This window comes from Rhinichthys klamathensis, unplaced genomic scaffold, assembly GCF_029890125.1.
Source record: "Rhinichthys klamathensis goyatoka isolate OS25496 unplaced genomic scaffold, OSU_Roscu_1.1 h1tg000192l_1, whole genome shotgun sequence".
In the NCBI taxonomy this organism is placed as follows: Eukaryota; Metazoa; Chordata; class Actinopteri; order Cypriniformes; family Leuciscidae; genus Rhinichthys; species Rhinichthys klamathensis.
This window is the reverse complement of record NW_026606718.1, coordinates 300,039-314,857: the sequence shown is the minus strand read 5'-3', so window position 1 is coordinate 314,857 and position 14,819 is coordinate 300,039. Positions and strand designations below refer to the sequence as shown.

The following is a 14,819-nucleotide window of genomic DNA, read 5'->3' as shown; positions in this document are numbered from 1 at the left end:
TCTCTGCAAAACAGTCTCGTGTTAAAAGACGTTGACTTGGACGTTAAAGAAATTTTAAAAACAAATAAACAAGAAATAGACCTATGAAAACATCAGTGACTCCCTAGCCCCTGCTGTTCAAAACAGGCATGTCGTTTACACAATGTTGACATAGTTAAGGCGTCTGCTTCTCTATGCATTTACCTAATTTGATTGGCCAAAATTAATGGCATGCACATACAAACAAGTAAAAAAAAATACACAATACAAACAGGCAAATACATAGGCTAGCTATGCTACCTTTCAACGGCGTTTTTCAATGTTTTTCACTAACCACAAGTTGGTTATAGCCTATAGCCTACGCTCGCGAACAGAAGTCCCCTTCGCCTGAGGAGGTAACACGCAGTTTCCGTTCAGACTCACGCCTACACAATTTATCATCTATATCGAGATTTTTTTTTGTTTACACTATAAGCACATTTAAAAAGAAAAAAATGGTGTTTTGTTTAAAACATCATTAAGACTTAAGTTAAGTTAACTGCTGGCTTAATAAAAAAAAAGAAGAAGAAGAAGAATTAATAGGCTAATTGCATTAAATTATTTTCTTTAACTCTAAACAACATGGTCGTTTCGTGTGTTGTTACTGAGCGTCTCCACCTATGATTTGTCCAAATATTGTTTTGCTTCATTGCTAAATGATTTATGACGAGACTGAAGACACTTTATCAGTTTTCCTGGACTTCTGTGACAGGTGCGACTCACGTCCTGCTTTCCAGCTGCTCGTTTTATTGCTGCGGATTTTACAGTTTATTTGAGAAGAAATATGACGCTGCTATGCAAGTTTCTTGCTAGATTTTATTGGATACCAATTCCGTTGCTTATCTTGAATAAAGTGGATAAGGATGTTAGATCAAGTCCTCTGAGGTTTGAGATTTGAGTTCTTCTGACTAGCCTATTTTAACTTTTTAGATATATAGGCTAATACAAGACTCTGTTTTATTATTATAATTTTTTATTAAAACAACACAGAAAACACATCACAAAATATGTCACGATTGCTGTAGATGTAAATAAAACAAAACATATTTTTGACATAAATATTATATATGCTATTTAAATCCAAAGTAGGCTAAATTAGTTAGGTTAAAGCAAATGTTAAAATTCCAGTTGATTAAATTCTAATCTGTGTTGTGATCATTCTTTGGAAAATCTTCTATCACCCCAGGACATGTGAGGAAGAAAAAAACAACTCTTTATTCTATGGAAGTTTGAGGAGCATTTTCTATTGGCTGTGAGCACTCAACAGGAGCATTCAGGGGAGGAGGGAGGGAGGTGATGCCACTATAAGGCCGACAAGGATCCTGTCTGAAGGTAAAGGGCCCACCCAAGGCACCAAGATTGAGTTCAGCATTCTCCATACTTGATTTTTTTATTTTTTTATTTTTTTTGTAGCCTACATTATATCAGCCATGACCGCAAAAACCAAACTTTTGCACTGGTCAGATGGAAAATTTCGGGGACGACCGGACGAGTTTTCTCTCTCTGAACATCCGAGGTTGACCCGCAGTGACCCACGGGCCTGGATGACCTCCGCGACCCCCGCGTACTCATCCGCAGGCGACCACTACACTCACACGTCGGTGGATGCCGCCATGGACGAGTACATGTCTGGAGACAACAGTCCTTTGACATCGGAATCTGATTTGGGAGGATCTAAAGCACATGGGGGTTCCAAGCCAAATCCCCCCGGACCTCAAAGACACAGACGTGTGGCCGCTAACGCGAGAGAAAGGCGGAGGATGCACGGACTGAACCGAGCGTTTGACAAACTGAGGAGCGTCATTCCGTCCCTGGAGAACGAGAAAAAACTCTCTAAATATGACACCCTTCAGATGGCGCAGATTTACATCACAGAACTGTCCGATTTGTTGGAAGGTGTTGTGCAGTCGGAGTGCAGAGATCTGAGGGATGGATGCAGCGCATCTGGCAACCATGGTCAGAGGAGTTCAGCTCAGGCTTTGAGGACCAGCATCCCTTACGCAATGGACGCACCTTCTAATTTTGCTCCGGAGAAAAATGATGTCACGTTAAATGCGAGTGATGGCGAATCGTCCCATTTCAGCGACATCGAAGAAGGACAGACTGGAGGACGCTGATGGCTTTGCTGGATAGACTTTGAGACTGTGGCACTCTGAATAATCATAATTTATTTGTCTGTGTTTTAGTAGACACTGAAGGAACCAAATAGATAGGCCCTGTTGATAATGGTTAGTTCTTCTAGACAATGCTTCATTAGTCTATACTTGATTGACAACATTTCTGAAACTCACAAAAAGGGAAGGGGACAAAATATAGGCTACAAGCCCTTTAATTGCACTTTAAGACAGACGATTGCCTACATTTGGATTTTTCCATTCCACGTGTACAAAACCTTCATCAATAATGACAAAAATGTTATTTATGTCTCTTTGTGGTTTTTTATTACCTCAAAAGTTTAATAAAGATTTTCTTTTCATATATTTATCTGGATTGCTTCGATTAGTCATACATTGGTTACAGCAATCTGAATGACAGAAAAACGTTGCACTTAGCCTATTTAAAAAATAAAATAATAATAATAATAATAATCAGCACAGGTCGTTTCATCCGGTATAATATTCAGCTTTTGAAACCGTTTACCAAAAATAGTCATTCAGATTCGATCGCTCTTTCTTTAGTTACAGTTTCTCCAGTAGTTGGCGACAAAGTAGCCTAAGTGTATTTTAGTGTGTTGTGTGAGTCGTTTAAAGCATTCATTCAACAGATTTGTTCACGACTGAAACAAGTAGGCTAATCGTTAAAAAAAAGTTACACGCGTTCCCAATGTCAACAAATCAGGTATGGAACTATGACCTTTGTTCAACCTTAAAATTATGAAGACACTAACGAGTTTCCGTACCACCCGGCCTTATGCCATTTCAATTGAGTCAGCATTATTGCAACCAATTTCTTAAATCAATTCAACTTAAAAGGTGAAACTAATATATTATACTCATTACTGCAAAGTGAGGTATTTCAAGCCTTTATTTGTTATCATTTTGATGATTAGAGGGATTTAGGCTTAGAGCTATGAAAACCTTTTCACAATATTCTAATTTTGAATTTGGGGGTTTCATAAGCTGTAAGCATAATCATCAAAATTATAACAAATAAAGGCTTGAAATATCTCACTTTGCATGTAATGAGTCTATATAATATATTAGTTTCACCTTTTAAGTTGAATTACTGAAATAAATGAACTTTTGCACGATATTTTCTAATTTTTCGAGTTTCACCTGCAGATGTGTCAGGTAATAAGGGAGACGTCCAAAATCTGTGAACAGGGTTGGGAAACGCTGCATTAAAGTGATAGTTTATCCAAAAATAAATATTGTGTCATCATTCACTATTCCTCAAGTTGTCCCAAACCTGTATGAGTTTCTTCTGTTGAACACAAAAGAAGATATTTTGAAGAATGTTGGTAACCAGACAGTTGATGGTAGCCATCGACTTCCATAGTAGAAAAAAAAAAATACTAAGTCAATGGCTACCATCAACAGTCTGGTTACCAACATTCTTCAAAATACTTTCTTCAACAGAAGAAAGAAACTTATATAGTTCCTTTCCCTTTAAAAGACACAGAGGCAACAACCGCACCCAACTATTTCATGCCAGCGACCAATTGTTTTAGACAATTTTTGATATATTGGTTAGTAATACACATTTTTACAAAGACTTTTCTAATAAAATCATTTACTTTAGTATTCATATCATACAGTTTTCTCTAGATTTAACCATTAGCCTCTCTCACATATTCTGTACATTATTATTGAAAAACTATGTGGTAACTTACCGCACAGTATAAAACATATCACTTACATTTATCAGGCTAGCAGTGACCTCAACTATAGACATAGAACCCTTAATCAGTCATCTCCTCATCTATATTGTCTATCCGATCGCAACTTCCCCCATGTGACCTGGAAGGAAATGCGGGTGGTATTTTAGACAGCTCTCTAAAAAGAATGCTAGAAAGGGTCTGTTTAAAGTCGACAGAGATTTCGCTTGAAGTGATCACGGGAGTTTGTTGACCAGCGTTTGGCTGCTCTTGACCATTATTGTCCTCAGTCTGTCTGTTCTTAAGCTTGGAGGCAAAATTCACTTTGCTATACAGATCCTCAATATCGGGTTGATCCTGTTCGGCAGTAGTCTTAGCAGTCCAGTTAGTGTAGTGAGCCTCATCATCGCTGCTCTCAGAAGGTTCTTGAGATGATTTCCATTCCTTCTCTTTCTCCACAATTACATCTGTATCCGGATTCATGTGAAATCCAAAGTGTTGTGGTAGACTGGGAGGTGTTGACACTCCGGGGAGATTCATTTTTGTTCTTGGTTTTGGTTGTGGAAATATTATTGAATACAAAACATCATCTGGGCTATTCACAGCGCTAGAAGGTGGATCTGGTAAGGAGATGTTTTTGCGTGATTGTGCAGGAGATGGTCTTTCTTGATTTAAGTTAGCCGGAGGATGCTTTTTAACATTAGGCCTGTCCCGTGGTTTGGTTTTAGGCAAGGGTGGCGGCAGTGGAGGAGCTTGTTGAGGAGGGTTGTATGATGCCAGTAGCTCTTGGACATTTTGGTGTGTGAGAGCTCCTTCCATGACCCTGTGTTTCGTCTGCCCATATTTCTGCAGTGCAGGTGAGCAAGGTCTTTCCTGATTCTTGCTGACTGGATAATACTTATTGACTTTAGTTTTGGGTTTTGGTGAAATGGGTAGTGGAAGGGGTTTGGATGGTGGCAGCAGCTCTTGGAGACTCTGGTGTACGAGAACCTCCTCAATGGCTTTGTGTATCGGCTGTCCATATTTGCATTTTAATGCTGGGCGCGGTCGCTCTTGGTTCGTGCTGATTGGAGGAAGCATTTTCATCGTAGACCTGTCCTGTGGTTTGCTTTGAGGGGAGGGGGGCTGGGGTGCAAACTCTTGCGGAAGAGCAGTAGCTTGTGCCAGCAGTTCTTGGACACTCTGGTGCATGATGGCCTCCTCAATGGCCCTGTGTATTTGTGACCCCTGTTTTGACAAGAAAATGAACTGACCCTCCCCAGTGTGACAGCGACGACCAGCCTCGATCATAATCCCCCCCTGAAAAGACATAAATAGTTCAAATGCAACAACTTCTATTCACGTATATTCAAAAAACTGAAACAAGAAAACAATTCAATATTTTCAATCATTAAAGACCCTCCTTACAAAACAAATACCATGATTCAATATCATTTTACTAGATATACTTGATATATATATCTCAAAGGTGACAGTATTTACATTTATAATGTTACAAAAAAATGCCAATACATTCCGTTTCTATTCATCAAAGAATCCAGAAGAACTTTCCACAAAAATTGAACGCAGCACAATTGTTTTCAACATTTATAATTATAAGAAATGTTTCTTGAGCACCAAATTAGCATGTTAGAATGAAGTCTGAAGGATCATTTGACACTGAAGACTGGAGTAATGATGCTGAAAATTCAGCTTTGACATCACAGAAATAAATAATAAAATATAAAAAACAATCTATTTTAATATTGTAATAGTATTTCACAATATTACCTTTTTTTTACTGTATTTTTTTTATCAACTAAATGCAACCTTTGTGAGCATAAGGGGCCATTTATATGAAACCATTTTTAATTCAAAACGGAATATGTTTTATGCGTTTAGGCCGTTCATTTACACGACAACTGCGTTTTGAAAGACTGAAAACGCAAGCTTTTGAAAACGGGTTTTTCAAAAGTGTACGTTTTTGAAAACTATACCGTTATCACCAAAACAACAAAAAATGCAAATTTGAAAACGGTGATGTGCGTATTACTGTTATAGGCAACGTCGATCCTGGAGTGCCACTGTCCTGCAGAGTTTAGCTCCAACCCTGATATAAACTCGCCTGCCTTTAGCATTAGTAATCCTGAAGACATTGATTAGCTTGCTCAGGTGCGATTAGGGTTAGAGCTAAACTCTGCAGGACAGTGGCACCCCAGAATCGACGTTGCCTATCCCTATAGGCACATAGTGTTTCTTTACAAAGTGAAATCGCCAACTACTGGCCTGACAGCAGAATACAACGTTTTAGTCGTTTTCGCGGATCCGTGAGAACGGGGATCGTTTTGACAAAGTTGTCATCTGTACGCAAAAAAATGCACATGAAAAACGTTTCAGTTTTTAGTACATCGTCGTCATGTAAACGTGCCATAAGACAGTGGTTTTCAATCATGGTCCTTTAGGGATATATATATCTACTTCATAAACGCCAGAGGAGAACTGGCCCCGACTGAGCCTGGGTTCTCCCAAGGTTTTTTTTTTCTCCATTGGGTCATCTGATGGAGTTTTAGGACACCATCGGGTCACTTGATAGAGTTTTTCGGTTCCTTGCGACTGTTGCCTTTGGCTTGCTCAGTTGGGGATATTCAAATTAAATGACCCATCATACCACTGATCAGCTCTACCAAACTTGGATGTCTTTTTCCAGTAATAAACAAACACTGTTAAGTTGTTTTGATTGATAATGTGAAGCAGCTTTGATACAATCTGTATTGTGAAAAGCGCTATATAAATATATTTGACTTGACTTGACTTGACATATGTGTGTGTGTATATATATATATATATATATACTTAATATATATATAATTTATACAAGCAAAAATGTTGAGTCAGAGGGTTACATATCTCTTTATTCCTCATGAAGCACCTTGACTTGGCCAAATCTCCGGAGCAGTCTGTAGGGCCAGCGGTAGATGGACTGTCCGGTCTTGAGGTCCAGCAGGCAAATAGCCTCTTTCTCAGAAGACAGCAGGTATGACCCAGACATCCTGCACCTCTGAGACGCATCTGTGCTCTGCACTGTCACCTGGAACTGGCCTGTGGGGTGGAATTCATAAAAACATCAAACCAAAGTCTCTCTGGACAAACCCTGTGATGTCAGACCTCTGGAATGAAAGACAAAATAAAATATATTTTACAGGGGTGGCCAAGACTTATGAAGTAGTGAAATTGATTACATGAATAATTGGTCTAAAATCAAACTTAAATCTTGAGCTAATATATACAGGTCCTTCTAAAAAAAAATTAGCATATTGTGATAAAGTTCATTATTTTCCATAATGTAATTATATAAATTAAACTTTCATATATTTTAGATTCATTGCACACCAACTGAAATATTTCAGGTCTTTTATTGTTTTAATACTGATGATTTTGGCATACAGCTCATGAAAACCCAAAATTCCTATCTAAAAAAATTAGCATTTCATGAAAAGGGTCTCTAAACGAGCTATTAACCTAATCATCTGAATCAAGTAATTAATTCTAAACACCTGCAAAAGATTCCTGAGGCTTTTAAAAACTCCCAGCCTGTTTCATTACTCAAAACCGCAATCATGGGTGAGACTGCCGACCTGACTGCTGTCCAGAAGGCCATCATTGACACCCTCAAGCAAGAGGGTAAGACAGAAATAAATTTCTGAACAAATAGGCTGTTCCCAGAGTGCTGTATCAAGGCACCTCAGTGGGAAGTCTGTGGGAAGGAAAAAGTGTGGCAAAAAACGCTGCACAACAAGAAGAGGTGACCGGACCCTGAGGAAGATTGTGGAGAAGGACCGATTCCAGACCTTGGGGGACCTGCGGAAGCAGTGGACTGAGTCTGGAGTAGAAACATCCAGAGCCACCGTGCACAGGCGTGTGCAGGAAATGGGCTACAGGTGCCGCATTCCCCAGGTCAAGCCACTTTTGAACCAGAAACAGCGGCAGAAGCGCCTGACCTGGGCTACAGAGAAGCAGCACTGGACTGTTGCTCAGTTTTGCATGTCATTCGGAAATCAAGGTGCCAGAGTCTGGAGGAAGACTGGGGAGAAGGAAATGCCAAAATGCCTGAAGTCCAGTGTCAAGTACCCACAGTCAGTGATGGTCTGGGGTGCCATGTCAGCTGCTGGTGTTGGTGCACTGTGTTTTATCAAGGGCAGGGTCAATGCAGCTAGCTATCAGGAGCCGGTTGCACCAACAGGGCTTTACTAAGCCTGGTCCTAACTGCTAAGTAGGTCTTAGTTAAGACCAGTCTTTAGAGTTGACCTAACGTCGGTTGCACCAACCAAACTTAAGCCTAGGCTTAACTACGCCTGGTCTTAGCGTTGCGTGTTCATGTGAATGGCCATGGAACTCTAGTGGTTGCCTAGCAGCGTGTGTTGCTGGGTTACGCTGTAAACAATCTTCTGCTGTTTTGTTAACTTGTAGCCGTTTCAATGGAGGATCAAAGAAAAAGGAAAGGAAATTTAAAGTTAATAGAGCTGTACAGTCAGCACGTGACAATTCGCTTCATTCGCGGCAGCATTACGTCTGTCTCCTGCACGCGAGAGGAGAGGTAGAAGAACGTTGGTAATAAATGTCAGTTCAATTGTAAGTTCATTCTTTATGTGCTAAGGAGTGTGTGCTGTGTATCGTCTATGATGATATTGTAATCATTGTTTTAACTATGGACGAGGCACATTTGTTTCTCGTGCTTGTTTTCACTGCGTGATGTGTTACTGCAGTTATAGGTATGTCCCCAAATAAGTTTTTTGTCTTATATTTATATCATATTATGTTATTAAAGTGCCGTTTTCATGTGCACAATTGCAAATGTGATATTTATTTTTATACAACAGTTAAATTAAAAATAAGTTAACATTGTGAGTTACTTTTTAGACACAATATTGTGAATATTGTTTGTTTCCCCTTTATTTCGCTGATGAGAATTTCAAAATGAAACCATAGCAGTCTCCATGCAACAGACAGCAAAGATTGTTGACCGTTTTCAACGAATCATTTTAACGATTCAATGAACGATCACTTGCTTTTAGTGCAAAATCACTTCACTTTAACATTATCTGTCGGAAAACGGATAGGCCTATTAACGCCATTATATGCCTAGATTTTGACTTTACGCCTGCTACTGACTAGGCGTAAGATTTACGCCCGGTCTTAGCGAGAAGAGGACTTAAGCCTGGATGGTGCAACAGTCGTAACTATTAGGTCGGATTTAGAATGCTGAGTTAAGACCTACTTACCTTAAGACCAGGCGTAAGCCCTGTTGGTGCAACTGGCCCCAGGAGATTTTGGAGCACTTCATGCTTCCATCTGCTGAAAAGCTTTATGGAGATGATTTCATTTTTCAGCACGACCTGGCACCTGCTCACAGTGCCAAAACCACTGGTAAATGGTTTACTGACCATGGTATTACTGTGCTCAATTGGCCTGCCAGCTCTCCTGACCTGAACCCCATAGAGAATCTGTGGGATATTGTGAAGAGAAAGTTGAGAGACGCAAGACCCAACACTCTGGATGAGCTTAAGGCCGCTATCGAAGCATCCTGGGCCTCCATAACACCTCAGCAGTGCCACAGGCTGATTGCCTCCATGCCACGCCGCATTGAAGCAGTCATTTCTGCAAAAGGATTCCCGACCAAGTATTGACTATTGAGTGCATAACTGAACATAATTATTTGAAGGTTGACTCTTTTTTTTTGTATTAAAAACACTTCTTTTATTGGTCGGATGAAATATGCAAATATTTTGAGACAGGAATTTTGGGTTTTCATGAGCTGTATGCCAAAATCATCAGTATTAAAACAATAAAAGTCCTGAAATATTTCAGTTGGTGTGCAATGAATCTAAAATATATGAAAGTTTAATTTTTATCATTACATTATGGAAAATAATTAACTATCACAATATGCTAATTTTTTGAGAAGGACCTGTACACACACACACACACACACACACATGAATATGCAAATTCAGCACTATTTCTGGATAACTAAAGAACATTTAGTACTAAATTCGTTTTTTCCAATTTAGCACACTTTAAGTATACCAATTTAGTATGCTAAAGGTACGATTGCAGGGTATTCATATTAAGTACATACTGGAAATATGTACTTTTATTTGTAGTATAATTAGCATAATTTATTTTTCTCTAGGGTATGTACTGAGGGTCCTTAGTTTCTAACACCTTTTATGCACACATAGATCTATTGTCCAACAGCAGTTTATCTGTGTGGCTCAAAAACAGATATCAGATAACCGTTACTTCGTGTTTCAAAGCATTTGCATTATCAGTGTTGCAAGTCATCTTGAGACTGACCACCAGTTTCTCTGAGACTAGACTTCTTATCATTTATATTTAACGCATCTCTGGGTGAGCATTTTAATACTGAGAAAATGCTAGGAAACTAGGAATGCGCTGCATAATATTTATTTATGAGAAAGAGGAAGGTAGATCCCAAAATGTTTTAAATAAATAAAATGTACAAGTTAAAAAAACAAGACCTGTAACTTCTCACCAGACTACTTCTAAATAAGACTTCTATCTCAAGATGCTGAAACGCACAGCAAGATATGATGCAACACCAAAGATGGCCATCTGCACGAGTACACAAAACCGACAATAAAATAAAATACAATATAGGAAGGATAAAAAGACAAGAACTTAGACTGAAACCTGAACACTTTTAGACTAAATGTTCAAAGATAAGGAGATAAAAAATATTTTGACACTTTTTTTATAACTTTTTTTGATTTATCTACCACAATAATGTCTTTGAACGGTCTTCATTTTAGGGATTTTTCTCAGCAAAAATTGATCTATGCCATTATTTGTGAATAATTTTAATAATTAATCATCATATCATGTAATTCAATTACATTTTTTAAATGCTTGACAATGATTCTCTCTGTTTATCAAATAGTATGTGTGAGAGTGATTATTTCTGTGCTCTTTTCTTATTATTTTAGACCTACATATAGATACAGGACCACATAATGGAAACAGAAGTACGTCAGCATCATTAAACACATCCTCTTGCTTAACTGCAACAAACAGTTGGTTACACCTAGTTTAACAGTAGCTAGTCGTTATCGTGGTTCTGGATCAGGCTTTGCTTATAGCGAGGTGTATTTTCAGACCCCAGTCTCACCTGCTCCCCAGGTGGAGTACAGTTGATTATCAGCCGGCGGCATGTATTTATCTTTCTGGACTTTCCTGGCATCTTCAGTTCCTTGGGTCTTCTAAAAAAAAAACAAGGCAGTTGATAGCAATGCACATTAGTAATTCCTCTTTTTATGCTATCAATCTTTGAAAGACCTATTTTGTGCAATCATAAACTCAAAGGTGTGGTTATCAACACTTCCTCTGTGACAGCCAGGCGAGCTGTTGTGTGAAGCTGTTTGTCATAATGGATGTGTTGACTTTAGTCACTTTAGTACTTGTAAAATGTACTTCCATCTAATGACGACTTGCTTTATGGGGGGCTTTAGGTGTCAGACAAAACTTGAACTGGTTTTGGATACATGAATGGGTCAAAACGGATAACTTCTGAGAGGAGACTGGATCCAATTATATGTTCCTAGATCAAAAACCTTGTTCGTAGTTGCTTGAACAATTTATCAATAATATATTTGAATAATTTCCCTTTGATTTTAGCAGTGGCTCATAACAACAACAAAAAAAGGCAACATATCACACTCAACTTTTCAACTTAATGCATCTAATCCGCTCCAATTGAACTAAAATACTTTTATTTATCTAATGAGCTACAGGTGGTCTTAAAAAAAACTGTCTTAAAATCTGGACCCAATTTTTGCCGCATTTTGGTCTTCATAATACCCCCTTGTTATCTCCAATACATTCTAACCCTTCGTTTCACCCCTCCATTTTGGATTGTGCGTATGCATCCTGGAGAGACCTTGGATTGGTTTCTATTGCAGACCTTTATATTGATAGTGTTTTGCCTCTTTTGATCAGTTGACCTCCCAGTTTAATATTCCCAAAAGCCTTTTTTTTCAGATATTTACAAATTCGAGACTTTGTACGTTAAAAAATGGTTAACTTTCCAAATGCCCCTCCTCCTTCAGATTTGGACACCATTCTGAGTGTGGATCCTTGTACTAAAGGGTCAATTTGTAAATTAGTGTTGCAATTTTCCTCTGATAACCTACACATTGTCTGGTCCCAAGACATTAGGACCGACATCAACGAGGAGACATGGAAAGCAGTCTTGAACAGGGTTTACTCCTCCTCTCTTTGCGCACGTCACAGACTCATACAGTGCAAGGTGGTTCATAGAGCACACTGGTCCAAAACCAGGTTAGCTCGCATAAACCCCTCTATTGTGGAGTGTGACCGGTGTCACTCTGGTTCAGCCACTTTAATTCATATGTTCTGGTCCTGCCCTGCACTGTCTTCCTTTTGGAGGCTAATTTTTGTCTCATTGTCAGCTATAACCTCTGTGGAAATACCACTTTGTCCAATTATTGGTTTATTTGGTGTTTTCCAGCCTGGCCATTCTTTGCCTTCTTATTTTTTAGACTTTGTAGCTTTTTTAACTTTTAATTTTATTGAATTGGAAGAGCCCTCACCCTCCATCTCACTCTCGGTGGGTTAGAGATGTTCTTTATTTCATAAAAATCAGAGAAAATTAGGTACTCTCTTCGCCGACCTAGCTCTATTTGTGTCAAGCTTTGGCAACCCCTTCGTGAACATATCCAAACTCTCCAGCTTGACCCTGCTCTCTGTGTTTGATTTAGGACCCCATTCCCTGACCCCAAGCCCACCAATGACCATCCTAGATGATACTACTTCTCTATTGTAAGGTCAATATACAATTGGTTTTACTATCTAAAAATGTATAAATAAATCATTAAAAAAAAAACAAGCCAAACTATCACACTCAACTTTTTAGGTTAACTTAAATAATTCGCTCCGGTTGAGCCAACTTAAAAACCTTTGCTCATCTAATTAGTAAAGTAACCTTTTGAACTTAAATTTTTTTGTCAAGGCAACTATAGAATGATTTGCATTTAGCAAGGCAAGCAGCTCCAATCCTTGTCTTTCATATCCATGATTTTCAAAGATAACTTCATGACATGAAAATGGTTTGCCTCTTAAAACCAGAGTAACACCCAGGCAAATATATTCCATTCAAAAGTTGCAATGAGATGTACAAGTTTTTGTAGCTCAAACACTCCATAATAGTGTAAGCAATGCCAAGGTCATGGGTTCGATTCCCAGAGAATGCATGAACTAATGCAATGTATAGCCTACCTTGAATGCAATATAAGTAGCGTTGAATAAAAGCATCAGCCAAATATGTAAATGAAATGTAATTGTCAAAGTTATGGTAAGGATAGGGTTTGTTTGACAGGAATGTTTGACCCAAGAACATATTGTACTTTGCAAAATCCTCATACCTGAAATGCCAGCTGGCACAGAACAGAGATCCAGTCCTCTCGAGTGGGAGCAGCGATGGTGTAGGTGCATGAGGTGGTGTTTAAAAAGAAGGCAGAGCAATCCGTGGGACAGCTCTCTCCTGGGGCCGGGGTGATGCTCAGGCAGTCTGTCAGGCGAATCACCCGTTTGTCCGTCTTCCTGAGCCCCGCAGGCCTTCCCATGGCGAACCCCTTCAGACCCCCTCCATCACGCATGTCGTACAGCTCCATGCGACCAATCCCTGCAGGGCTGGGCTCAAACAGAACCAGCCAGGATTTCCGCCATATCTTCTGCAGGAACAAGGGGAATGTTTTAATGGAGGTAAAGACAGAGCAAGGAAAATGAATTATTTTGTGGCATAACTCGGAAGGGTTTATCAGACTGCCTGGTTCAGCACTCCTCTCCACTGGGACTGGTTAGTATCTGGGAGGGCATGCCAGAGGCGGCAGCAGAAGTTATGAAAAGTTCCTTCGTTTTATCTCCCATGCATGATTCATAGCTGTTAAACGCTACCATGAAGATGGAAGTACCTCAGGTGGTAACCAGCTGCCGTTTCCCTTCTATATTAATAATGTACAGTTGAAGATTTCTGACCACCTATAATTCCCAAGGCTAGTTGTAAATAATTAAAAATGCGGTTATAACTGATTAGCAATGATTTTCCTACCTTTTCCTTTCCATTACTTCCTACCTAATAAATTGTAATTACTTTAAAGGAGTAGTTCACCTGAAAACAAGAATTCTGTCATCATTTACTCACCCTCATGTTGTTCCAAACCTGTATGACTTTTCTTCTTCAGAACACACAAGATGATATTTTGAAGAACGTTGTTAACCAAACAACATTGGAGTCCATTCACTTACATTGTATGGACAAAAAAATATATACTCTGCAGAAGAAAGAAAGCTATGCAGTTTTGGAATGAAATGAGGGCAAGAGTAAATGATGATTAAAAAATGATTTTCATCACTTGGTTGACTTTAATCTCCTTTAAATCTGTTGATATTTATGCGTTTGTCTGACATGATCACATTTTATCAGTATGTGTTCTCCCATGCAAGTTTAACCCATGACCTCGGCCTGGCTAACTTCACACTCAAGCAATAAACTATAAAATATACTATTAACATAAGTTGCATAAAAACTAGCACATCAAATATGATAGTACTACTAATACTAGAATTAAAAAAATGAATCAATAAAATTAAAGCCACACAATTTCCACCTTGTGTAAGTGTTAATTATAATTTTCAATGAACAACCTTACCTTCCCAAACTTGACCCCCTGCAAAAAGAGCGGCCCCTCTTTAGAGATTACGTCCATTGTGCTAGTTTGCCTCTAAGTGCTCCTGTCCAGTTCCTGTATTTTCTACAGAAGGTGACAAAACAGAGAGAGAGAGAGAGAGAGAGAGAGAGAGGAGAGAGAGAGAGAGAGAGAGAGAGAGAGAGAGAGAGAGAGAGGAGAGAGAGAGAGAGAGAGAGAGATGAGAGAGAGAGAGAGAGAGAGAGAGAGAGAGAGAGAGAGAG

At 39.0% G+C, this 14,819-nt stretch overlaps 2 protein-coding genes across 2 annotated transcripts; one reads left to right on the top strand and one right to left on the bottom strand.

Annotated features, from left to right (window-relative positions):
- The first annotated feature begins 1,421 nt into the window (after positions 1–1,421).
- Positions 1,422–2,425, top strand: atoh1b (atonal bHLH transcription factor 1b). Its single transcript, XM_056262532.1, has one exon. The coding sequence runs from the start codon at positions 1,449–1,451 to the stop codon at positions 2,133–2,135; it is 687 nt and encodes a 228-aa protein (XP_056118507.1). The 5' UTR covers positions 1,422–1,448; the 3' UTR covers positions 2,136–2,425.
- Positions 2,426–3,629: 1,204 nt separating this feature from the next.
- Positions 3,630–14,672, bottom strand: dok3 (docking protein 3). Its single transcript, XM_056262379.1, has 5 exons — positions 14,560–14,672; positions 13,273–13,581; positions 11,001–11,091; positions 6,744–6,913; positions 3,630–5,134 (listed from the first exon to the last, which is right to left on the bottom strand). The coding sequence occupies exons 1-5, from the start codon at positions 14,614–14,616 to the stop codon at positions 3,920–3,922; spliced, it is 1,842 nt and encodes a 613-aa protein (XP_056118354.1). The 5' UTR covers positions 14,617–14,672; the 3' UTR covers positions 3,630–3,919.
- Between the last annotated feature and the right edge of the window lie 147 nt (positions 14,673–14,819).